Here is a 12,918-nt window from a genome sequence, read left to right on the forward strand (position 1 = left end):
TTACCTCGGGTTAAATATAAACGGATATTATCTCGGCGCGGCCGTGTAGGGTATTACGGTAATGTGTGTTTGGTCATGCGCGTATCCACCTTTGACAGTTGCGGCCAAACAGTCTTCAGGGCAAAACTTGCAAACTCTCGCGTTATTATCTCGATTGGAATTATCGATCCGTGATCAATGATTATTGGGGGTCGGCGATGACCGCTGATAAAGTGCCGAGGTTCCCCCCCCCCTCCTTCCGACGTAACGGCGCGCGGTGCTGACGAGAACTACTTGGGGAGCTTGGATTCCTTGAAGCACCCTTCGCTGGATTCTTCATCCCCATCGCCCTCCATGGACAGGATTTTATCGAATCATTTTCGCTCAAGTTTTTTATCGTGAAACTATTGCTTATAATTCTCTAAAATAAAAATTTAAATAAAAAAGTAGAACCATCGATTCAATTAATTTAATGATAAATATTTATTTCAAAATGTAATATATAAGGCGTAAGACCTTTTTTTTAATGGTGTAAAATGACACAAATCACTATTTTCAAAATATATAATATATATTAAATACTATTGTGACCAATATTTGAATTCGTGATTTAAAAAAAAAATCTCCTTAAGGTGGAGGGGGGAAAAAAAATCAGATACCATGATGTAATCTTTGGTTATGAATAGTATCCGAAACAGCCAGTAGAGGGAAGCAGAAGCCAGCTTTTGATACTCAATTTAAATTTATTTACTTTATTATTTCTAATTAGAAACAAAAAAAAGCATTACCTGGTAATACACAATGTTATTCTCTTACAAATGTTTTAATATACATTTAAAAAAGTACGTTTAAGGTGCCTCTCAAAAACACTTATTATGTAAAAGCTAATTTCTGTATTTTTATTCATGCATATTTCCTTTTAAGTCTTAATAAAAATCCACTAAGGATAAACCTCTATTGATTTATAATATTTAGTTATAAATAGTTTTCAAAACTGCCAGTAGAGGGAAGCAGAAGCAGGTTTTGATAGTCAATTAAAAACATTAAGAATTTAATTTAATTTAATTACAAAGAACAACAAAACGTTATTATATCAAAACATTTTAAATAAACATTTAAAATAGAAGCTTAGAAAAACCTAATGGGTAAAATGCGCCTCTCAAAAAAAAAAAAGATAAATAAAAGCCAATTTCTATATATTTATTATGCATATTTCCCTCAATAAAAATATAAAAAAAGTTAAAGCTAGTTCCTCTATTCATCTTCCTGCATCACTGCTGGCAGGTACTGACCACTGCATACCTCATGTGTCCATCACTGGCTGAACTTTTAAAAAACCTTTGACCTAGTTATTGGCATCAGCCCTTTAGTTCATGTCAACGTCTTTCACTCTCTGACAGGTGTGTCAATCAAAAGCTGTCAAAGGTCTCTAGTGCGTCATCTCCCTTTCATCCACGTCCACCTACTTGCGTTAGTTTTCCACAGAGAGGCAGTGTTGTCCTTTGAAAATCCCAATTGCGTCAACCAATAATTCATATTTAATTTGTTTCAAATCAAAATCTCTGATAAGTATTTACATCATGAACCCCACTTCTCAAAATTACTACATGATTTATTTTTAACGTTTAACACACAAGGTTAGTTTTATGCCGCTTTAAATAATATATATTCCATCTTCAACCTTCCTGGTTTACTTATTTTTCAGTTTATTTTATACAAAACGACACTCATGGATGCTTATTGGTAAAAAGATGACTTCAATTTCATCATCCTGGCGGACTAATCTGATGAAAGTCTCGAGTAAATACTACTGAGCCAGGGAGGGAGGGAGGGAATACGTGCTCAGTTTCAAAATAAATAAATGTATTGTTAATAGAGACTGTTAGCAGTAATATGTCGCCATCTGTCCCGCAGTTCCATCAGGACTCGGTAATACTTAACAATAAAAGAGACAAATAATGAGAGCAAGTGAGGTGAATCATAATTCTTGGTGATTTTTGCATTTACCTGTTTTTGCACATGTATCAATATGACCTGTCATTAAAGAAAGGTGATTTTCCAATAGGATCCGTGCTCAATGACACTGGATTGAAGCAAACTTTGAGTTAAAAAACTGTTGATTTATCCTTCAGGATTTACCAAGCTGTCGATAGAAATCACTAGACCGCCTTCAATTTCCCAGATCCACTACACAATTCTGCACCAGTTGTGTGTGATTTTTTTTACTTCAAGCGTAAAAAAAAACAGACAACATCTCTTCACAACATAGTATTTTCATTCAATAATCAATAAGTTAGATTTAGGTTGTTACGGGAATGTTGTTGTTATTGTATGTTTTGTCATGAAAGAAACTCAAGAAGTATGTTATTACATAAAGTCTTAAACTTTATTTACATTGTTTTTTAAATCCTTTTTGAGCTCAATTATGTCTGAATGACATTTAAGCTATCCAGGAATCTTTGGAAGTTCATGGTTGATGATGAACCTGGTATTTATTTCTTTAATGGGTACAGAATTGGGGCTGTTTTTACTCAACAACAAAAAAATCACCTTAAAGTAGCACTATGTAGTATTTTGACTTGAATTATTTTTGGTCACATTTATTCTTTTTTTTCCTAAGCTTCATTTCTTCTCTTGGTCCCATATTTCCTTTTTAAGCCCCATGGGTGCGAACCCGGCCACAAGGCACTTGTCATCGAGTCCCGACCCCAGATCAGGGTCCAGGGGAGAGTCCCGTTGACACACATCTAGGTATACTTTTTTTCAATCATCATAAGTGTTTGCTAACTTTTGTGTGGTTCCTCCTCCAGGCCTTAGGTGACCAAACCTGAGATATAGAACCACAGAAAAGATCTGGGGTCATTGGGACACACAAACCCCAAAACAAAGCCTTTTTTCTGGGGAGTTTGTGAATGTTAACATGACCACCAAACTGCTTTACAGTTAAAGCAGGTCAAGGAAATTATTTTCCTATTAAGTACTGAGAAACCTTTTGAAGTTACAAGGAAGATAAGAGATAAAATGACATAAGACAATATATCTAGTTTTGTAAACAAATGCACATGCTGTGTGTGACAACGGCGCAAGGAGCCATGACATTGCAGTTGCAGTTACACAGTTACATGTCTCAAGGGAAGCCTGATAATATTTTCAATCTTACTTATCGCTGCTTTAATTCACTTGTAAGACATATTCAAAAACATTTCCCCACTTAAGGTGTAAACACGTCTACTGAAGCTCTCATTAAAAATGATATGGTTTTCATTTGTCTACTAAATACATAAATAAACAGGCATTCCCTTTCATAAAATGAGTTTAAAAAAAATGGACACAAGACTTACTGTTTAATCAATTTATTCTAAAAAGAAAAAGTCATTTTATTCCCAACAGAGCATCCCTATATCATGTCAATACTCCCATCAGGCCAACATACAGTAGTTATCTAAAAATAAAACATCCTTTTAACAGTCAATAGAATAACTCGAGACTAAAAAAGGTATGCACTCTATATACACACATCGGTCTTCGGTAAATTTAAGTTGCTGTCACAGTGATCTGATGTACAAAGTCACAGTGTCACAAATTGGTACTGGGTGCTGATTTATTTCGGCAAAATCTTGCATCTAACAAGGAAGATATTTAAGCACATAACCAGGAAGCAACAGTAAAACAACCACTTTAAAACCAACATTTCCCAAATTATCAGCAAATTCATTCATTTCTCATGGACTAGTTTTAAGCAGATCTACAGCTCTGACAAATTGTCATCGGTTTTTATGTTTTTCACGCAAACTTAGTTTGTAGTACTTGTCGGGCGACTGTGGACACGATGAGCAACATAAAACTCTCACTGGCTACGCTTCAAGCTTGACGGATAGAGCACAATATCAAGCTACTTTTACGCTGCGATCTGTATTACCTAATACTTTTTTTGAGTATTCGTCTTCCTGTGCATGCGGATGGTGTCGAAGAAAAGTCCTGAGAAGTAACAGCATCATGATGTGTGATAAATAAATGCTGCGTTGCATTAAAACCTGCTGGTGCAAGTTATACATTAGCAGACGATTAACACGGAATGGGTTCATTCCCACAAAAAAAAAACGTGAGTCACATTAAAGTACAGGAACATTTCCAAAAACGTTCTGCCACCATGCTGCTTCCTTTAAAACTAGAAATAAAATAAACCTAGAAAATGAAATATACAAAATGATTCAACAAATAGTATTTGTCATGTCATGTTATTGGTCGCTGTGCATAATAATCGCAACATCATCATTTTTATTTCTTTTGACTTCAACGAGGGCTCCCCAAGCTTTGGCAGGATCTCCATAATCCACGTTGGCTGATGGGAATCCTGTACAAGGGCTGGCATGTTGTCTTTTGGCTCATCCTGTCCCTTTATTTGATCCATTCAGATATCCGAAGACAGCAGCTACCAGAGACGACTCCCGGGGACATTTTGTTACAGGGAATAAGACAAAAGGGGGCTCCCACGTGGACCCCAGTCACCTAAGAGAAGTTTCCAAACGAGGCTGCGAAGAAAAGAGGAGAAAGAATGTCACTTAACAGATTAACAGTATTGTTTTGATTGTTAAAGCGCTTTGTGACCCTGGTCTCGAAAAGCGCTATATAAATAAATATTACTTACTTACTTACTTACTTAGATTTGTCCATCAAAAACTAAACACAACACTGAGTAAACTTCATTATGTTAATGTTACATCAGGGAGCAGTTAAGACTTCAAAGTGGGAAAAGTCTTTGAGCAATACGGGAAACAACTTCCTGTTAGTGCAGCCATCCATCCAAAAAGATAATAAAACACAGGATGTTTGAGTCATTTATTACCTCTGCCAAGGTGATAATATGATTGTGAGGTCCCGTCATCAACATTTCCTAAAAGATTTCTCATTATTTTACCAAAGAAGAAATGTTCTGAAGTACCATCTGGAGCCATGAATTATTTGAAGAATCACAATTTCACAGCGTAGAGGAAGTTGACAATGCCAGCTCTGGGCTGAGTATCAAACTATGCTTTGGTTTCTTTTGTGTGGCACCGACTGAAATTCTTTGGTATTAAGTCAGTAATTAGTATTTATAGAGCGCTTTTCTAGACCAGAGTCACAAAACGAAGGCGTAACATCCTTCGTCTTTCGGTGCAAAGTTTCAGAAGTATGATCAAAACTTGATAATGTGTTGATCCTTCTGAAGAAAGACTGTTAAGTGAAAAAAGCAAGAGTTCTATTGCACTGGAAAATAAGTATTTATTCAACATTATCAGTACCAGTATCGTAGATCTTCACTCGTTACCCAGCCCGAGTTCTTGCTCCTTGCTACCGAGTTTGTTTTTTTTAGTGATGGTTGGCATATTGACACCGGGTTAATTATAATGTTTGGCGCTTCATTCGTTGGTGTGTCATGTTCTTCAGAATCAATGATTCACAGCAAGAACTCTCTTCCCGCTCACGTATTTACCTAGAAAAGCCCTCAGGCTCGCCTTCAAACATGCATGTTTTCCCTTGAATAATACTGACAGAACATGACAACTGTTGGAATATGTTGAAATTCATCAAAATTCAAGACACACTACCAAGAGTAGAAAAATAAAACATTTTCAGCCCTGGTGCCTGTTTGTTCGTGGATAAAAGGCAACAATTACCATGAATAGCAGTGCGAGGGCGAGGTATTCAAATGATGTAACTCAAGTTAAAAGTATAACATTAACATTAGAAATGTCAGTGTAGGTTTGCACTCAAAGAGCGCTTTTAAAGTTTTCATTAAAGTTATCAATTATCATCAAAAGTCAGAGTTGGTTACTAGTTATGTTTCACTGAGATCAGAGAAAACAAATGCCTTTGTGTTATCCCTTGTGTTATCTCTGGGTCGAGGTTTAAGGAATAAAGATCATAATTATATCAAATATAATGTGCAACATTTTTCATAAGAAAAATAGAAACAATTGGAAAAATCACAACGCAAAAAAAATCCAGAAAACAAACCATAGATTTCGCTCAAAGATCTTGTTTGTCCCATCAACCAGTAATATTGAGGTCACTTTGTTTATCTTGACCTATATTCACTCTTCCACTGAACACCTGACAAAGACATGATCTCGTGAAAAACGAGGGCAGATTGAGGAGGTTTTATTTTAAAGAGCTCTTGGTTGACTACACCGTGTTATATGTGCTTTACAGAAAATCAATACAGACAGGGAGTGACATATTTTCCAAACAGAATATCCTCCTAAATAAGCTCCCGAAGGAGCTGTCACAGCTCGGCAGTGGCGAGTGAGGCAAAAGTATGCGCGGGTGAGAAATGAAACATTCCTCCTGAATTCCTTATGTCACATTGATTTTGATTTTTTCCATCCACAGCTGCTGCAGACCCTATGATGCGTTGCAAGCCCCGGCCTGAGGCCGGCCTATAGCAACCGTGACGACAACAGCTCCAGGTGTAGGGTCAAGGTTTCTTTTTATTTTTCACAGTCCACTGTATTTTTGCTAATTTCCAGCGGGGGCCACGGAGACGTGGCAGATGGTTCTTCAAACTGTTGCATGAAAATTCGATGCGACAGAGCAAAGCAGGTTGGGAATTTATTAGGATAAGAAGTCAAGAGTCAGAGAGGTACAGATCTGAAGCGCTTGCATTGAATAATAAGAGGCTTAAGGGGACAGTTGCATAAACGACAAGTAGAGATTCTAGGGACATTTTTTCTTACATGAAAAACAAGAATGGAGGAAATAAATAAACAACAGACTCTAGAATAATGTGATAGGAAGTGCACCAGCGAAGGTCATATCTCTGAACATACATTAGCATGAAACTTTGATGCTGGCTACAGAATATACAAGCGTGTTCTAGACAGGAAGGCTTTGTCGGGAATAACAAGGAATTGATTTTTAACTTCAACTCAAAAAGGGAGCTGTGAAGTGATTTTTTTCATAAATGTTTAATAACGTGTTTAGAATTGTATTTAAACTGATCCGACGTCTACTTTTTCTCAAGAGACTCAACTTTATTCAAGCATTTTACGGCTTTTTTCTTGCTGGTGATGGTTGAATCATCAATGATTCAGGATTCAAAGAGTCCCTAAACTTGTTAATACCCACTCCTGAGGAGTAAAACTCCTCTGGGATTTCATCGACTCACCAAAGGGAAGACATAAAACACAGCTCAAGCGTGGTTTGTGTACCATTCTGTCCGTTTATATCCTCCAGTGCGGAGATGTTTTTTCATGGTTGCTGTGGAAAATCTCTCCCACACGCAGAGACTATTCCATTTGTAATAGATTTTCTTAAACTCCTCCTTCATATCATGCGAACATAAAACAGATTATCAAGGAACGACATCAGGAGCTCCACAGTCACAACAGATAGGGTGTTCCCCCCCCCACTCCTTTTCGAATTTCTCTTTTTTTCATGACTTCCTCCACACACTATATCACACATTTTTACACTCCATCATCTATATTAAAATGTAATCCCATGGGCCTAAATCAGAGTAAAACTCCACATCAGATTTGACCTAATTCATATTACGATTCTCTTCTCAAACGTTAGCGTGCAATCAATATTTCATTTTCTGTTAAGGCTTTGGAGATGGATCAGACCTGACAGGCAATGTGACACGAGGCCCTCCTGCCAGAATAATAAATGCATTTTTAGAATCGTTCATGGAAAAAAAAAAAAAGCAATAAATGTGTATCAGATTGTGATGAAAACAGTGGAGCAAAACAGCCTCTACTTTTCAGAGCCAAGCCTGACAGGAACGCTTACGGGCACGACGTGTGACAAGTCCTTTTCCTCACTTCCTTCTCAATCCTTCTCATTTCTTTTTTTTTCTCTGACTTCTTCTCGATGGATTCTCCACTTGGAATTAAGTACAAAAAAGCAACTAATTGGATATTAATTGTGATAAGGTAAACGTGTCTTTATAACTCTATTCATTTATTCACTCATCAGGGTCGTGTTTTTTTTTTATTTATCCCAGCTGCTTAGGGCGAGAGGCAGGGGACACCCTGGACAGGCTGACACGGCATACGGGGACAAACAACCACTCACAAGTATTGAATGTATAAATAAGTGCGCAATTTAATTTCAATGTTTTCGGACTGTTTTGGGAAACTGGAGTAAACCTACGCGAGCACAGAAAGACATAAATAACGTAAGACATAACTTTTCACCGTGTACCTCATAACTTTCTTCACCTTTACCCTCCTCCAGTCACTGTTTCACCACCTCATCACATTACAAGTGTTCTGCACCAAATCAGGTCCTATTATCCTCCACGCTCCCCGTTCTCCAGCGGTCCCCTTCACCCCCCTAGGCTCCCCTCCAACCCTGCAGACCCGCAGGTGTTTCATTAGGCTGTTTCGCATTACCTTTTTCCCTCTCGCTCCGACTCAGAACCTGCTGAACTGGCAAATTAAATTTGCATGTCTCTATTAACAGGAGTGTCCGACAGCGCTCTAATTATTGTCCAATCACTTGACCATTACGGCGTGGCGGAGGTCCAGTTTTAATTCAGGTGTTCAGGTCTTTCTTTGATCAGAAACTTTTCAAGGAGAAAAGTACAAAACTTAAAAACTGTAAGACAGATATGGAATTTTATGGAACGTTTTCAAACCTTAGTTATAAATCCAGGTGTTTGTCATTTTGCATAGATTAGATTTATCTTGACCACCCCATTTATTTATTATAATTTTTCTCGTCTTAAAATGTCCTTAATTTCACTAATAGTTATACATTTGTTCCTTAATTTGATTTAAAACACAATTAAAAAACAGGGTTTTGGGATGGATAATTTTCATCATAAAATTGGTATTTAAAACTGCGGGTCAGTGATAAATTTGTTTTAAATGTTCAAGTTCAAGTTCAAATTAATTTATTGTCAAATATGCATGTGTTAAGACAAACAAAATGAATAACCAACAAAATGAAATAAATAATCAACAAACTTAAAAAATCACTAATAAACAGATGTATTTATTATATACATATACAGTATATATATATATATATATATATATATATATATATATATATACACACGTACATATTATTTATAACATAACAATATCAATATCAAGTTTTTATTTATCTTAAAATGAAAGTCAAGAAAAAAGCAGCAAATGACAACACAACATTTAAATATGTTACAAAAAATAAGTAGAAATATAATATATATATAATAGAATTAAGAGATTTAATACAGGAAATTGAACTTTAATTAAAAAAAATAAACATGACAGTATCAATTGCAATTTGAATAATGAAATTAATCAAAACTTGGTTTAAGTTGAATTAAAGTTTCTTACAACTTTTGCTATCTCATGGACTAATATCAAAGTCCACGCCAGTTATTCCCTAGGCTTTACTGAAACTAGTTTTTGTGTTATATTAAAAAATTTCCCATCTGGATGTTACTGACATGTATTTCCAAGTTGACCTCTTGGCAATAAGATGAATTATCTCCACCGGACCGACTGAACACTCGTGGATACAACTTCTTACAGTGTGACAGCTGCAGTAGCCAGAGTTCTGTCGGTGTGTCTGTACTAATGATGCACCGCCAGCAAGTCCAAAAACACCCAGATGGGCAGAACAGTACATCAGTTGTGGTTTGAAAATGTGCTAAAAAAGAGTGATGTAAAAAAAGAGATGTTAAGTCTGCCTCTGGTCCTTCTACTTCAAAAGTCAAAGAATCCTGCTCACGGAATCTGTGGAGAGTAAACACCTTCTGCTGCGGAATGTTTACTAAACGTGTTCTTCCTTACCCCACAAACGACGGTGCGCTATGGTCCGAAAGATCAGAGGAAAACGGACATGAAACGCACCGTTAATTATAGCATCACCCTCGCACACGCGCTCACATCAGAGCACACTGGACTGAGCGAGTGGCAATAATCGGCAAACCCATGCGGCTAATCACAATCTGTGTCTGAGGGCGATACAAGCGATTCGCTGCTCAGAGGAATTTGTAAGGAATGCAAACCTGAAGGCTTCATTAGCACGGAAAATACATTATCGAGATTTTTTTTTTTGAGTAATTAGGTATTTGTTTTAAACAAAATTGTCGAGTTCAAATATTGTATAACCAGAAGGTTATGCTAGATTGATACATTGAAAGTAGCAAAATGACAACAGTTGTTTTATATGCCAATGCAATAGTTGGCCTTTTAGCTTATTTATCTGGTTGTCATATTAACATACGTGCACACAAATCTTGAACTATTCAGGATAAATAACACTTCCTCATTGGTAGATTGTGCTGTACACGCATTAGTATGATCTTATTTAAAAGAAGCATTTCGACAATATGCTGCTATAGTTGCTATATTCATGGAATGTCTAGAAGATTAATGGTTGCATTTGTTCTTTCGGAATAAAAAACTAGCTTGTTCCAATGACGTTATACCTGGAAACCAATAAGTTGTTTCTTGAATTTTGATGAAAATTGATGTCCTTCCATTTTCCCTGTTTAAATATTCGCCTGTATTGGCTTCTGCGTCCCTATTTCAGTAGGAAGGCAAAAGCCAATACTTTTTTTTACTTCCATTGTTGGATTAGGTTTTTACATACATGTTGATCTAAGTCAGACTATGTCAATAGATATGTTTCTGAGCTGCAACAAGACCTGTGTCCGACCCTATTACTTATGCAAGAAAAAAATTCAGGAAGAAGTTTCAGGAAATCTTATCAAGGATATGTCCTTGAGGGTTCTCATAAATCCAGGTCATGGTTATCCAAGCGGTTCAAAGGTGAATCCACTGGACTGTTTAGTTTTGGGAAGACGTTTCACCTCTCATCCAAGAGTTTTCTTCAGTTCCAAGATCCCAGAAAACCACAAGGACCTGAAGACATTTCTCGGACGAGAGTGGAAACGTCTTCCCAGAACTCTACACAGTCCAGTTGACTCACCTTTGAACCACCATGATGCTCATCGAGGACTTACTTCTACTGAGGAGTTGAAGGTTCCGGACTTCTTCCCTGACCTGCAGCTGGAGAACTTGCTGTAGGACCTCCTGCCTCAGGGTGTCCTGGACGATTCCCATCCTGTGAAGCTTCTCCCCATTTAGGCGTAACAATGCCCGTCCTGCAAGACAGATCATAGTAGTTAGCGATTAACACAAAAATGATGGAGTCATGTTTGTGGTCAGCAGTTTGATGTTAAACACAAATGATGCACTTACTTATAACATCTCCCACTGGGGTCATAACCTACGTTTTTTGAGAATTAATAGACTACAATCCAAGACTTGTAGAAGTAAAAGGGCCAACATGAAGAATGAATGAAGAATTTGACCCTCAAATCTAAACTATTCAAGCGACTCGTCCTCATTTTCTTCCCGAGCAGAAGAGTTCTTCTGCGACCTCATCCAAGAGGTGAATCCTCTGAAACACTTGAGCATCTGCTCTGGCCCACTGCCTGCCAGACTATATAGGACAAGAGTGTTGAAAGTGGAGAGGGACTTTGCCAGGTCTCCACACTATTTATCAGCAAAAGGAGGAAAACCTTCCAATGAACCTGCAGCGATGATCTCCATATGGCTCTGGATCCGAGGCCCGGGGCCAACGCGACGGGAGACGAGCCAGGACCTGGCAGGGTCACGGCCGGATGATGTTGACGGATCTGAAGCACTCGATGACCTCGGACCACATTATAAGACTTGGAGCTGCAACTGTTGCAAACTGCTTTATTGAAACTGGATCTTATTCATATTCCTGATTGGTCCCTTGTTTCATAGTTCATCTAGTAACAGACATCTACTTACTAGTCTATCTCTAAGGACGATTAAGCAATATTTATATTATAATATACTATTTTCTGTACTCTATTGATTTGATTATAAACAGTCATGACTCCTGTACTGTACAAGAACTCGCCTAGAGAGTCTGTGAGTGTACAGTGTTATAATATAAGGTACTTCTTGAAGTTATCAGGAGGCTAAACAGGAAACTGACTCAACAAAGTTTTGTAAAGAAATGCCAATGCGGTAATGTGGCAACAGCGTAACAGAGAAACCATGAAATTGTTTATTTTCAACGCTACGTATTACTGCTTTAAAGTATGTAGCACATCATATATTTCCTTTTATTCTAATTAATTAATTAATTAATTTTTTTTAGTGGTTGAACTAGTGAATCTTAAGTAAACTTAAAATACATTTAATAAATGAATACAAAAAACTAATTTACTTTGGTAAACTTTGTATAACTGAGTCATGAAAATGATCCGATCCAAGAACAACACTTTTCCAGATCAAGACCAAGAATTCCAAGGAATGTCTCAAAAATATCAACAATATTTCAAATGGTTAACAATTTATCAAATTATATTGCTAGAATAATAGTATTGAATAAGAAAAATTAAAAGAAAGAAGGAGTTATTTGCCTAAGTACTTTTATAATATATTGTTTTTGTTTGGATTTTGAACTTCAAACTATTGCAGCCATTATGCAGATCTTCCTATATAAACTGAATATTTCAAAAAGACAAATCACTTTACCGCATCTTTTCTGTGAGAGCAAATGTCATTGAACAAGTTTAAACCCAAGGAAAACAAACAACCACACGTACGAAGACATATTACTGAAGGCGAGAGAGCTTTGTCCTTCAGTGCAGTCAGCAGTGGAATCCATCATATCTGAAGCAGCTCTGTGCGATGCCCAAATGATAATTACACTCATTACTCATGCATTTCTCTGTAAGATTCCATTCATTTCAATTTCCTGTCTTGACACCGGAACCATCCACTCAAATTAAATATGAGTATATTTATGAAACTAAGCAATATGCTTGTTTGATGAAGAAGAGGCGTTGCATTTAACGTTTAAGACTTATGGAAAGCACAATCCTCCGTTTTTGAATACTGGGAACATTCATTACATGGTTTTATTTGCACCATAAAGTGAGTTTAAAAGTTGTTGTAATGACTTGTC

The 12,918-nt window shown here is 36.9% G+C and overlaps 1 protein-coding gene across 1 annotated transcript in view; it reads right to left on the bottom strand.

The window, feature by feature from the left end:
• Positions 1-3,359: 3,359 nt before the first annotated feature.
• LOC148059728 (sterile alpha motif domain-containing protein 10-like) overlaps positions 3,360-12,918 on the bottom strand; it is a 52,388-nt gene continuing 42,829 nt past the window's right edge. The window contains exons 4-5 of the mRNA XM_087780801.1: positions 10,931-11,071; positions 3,360-4,511 (exon numbers count right to left, since the gene is read on the bottom strand). Coding sequence (XP_087636927.1) covers positions 4,489-4,511; positions 10,931-11,071 — 164 coding nt within the window. The 3' untranslated portion in view covers positions 3,360-4,488. The remainder of the gene's footprint in view (positions 4,512-10,930; positions 11,072-12,918) is intronic.

The sequence above is a fragment of the Callionymus lyra genome, chromosome 19, assembly GCF_982586985.1.
Source record: "Callionymus lyra chromosome 19, fCalLyr1.hap1.1, whole genome shotgun sequence".
Classification (NCBI taxonomy): Eukaryota; Metazoa; Chordata; class Actinopteri; order Syngnathiformes; family Callionymidae; genus Callionymus; species Callionymus lyra.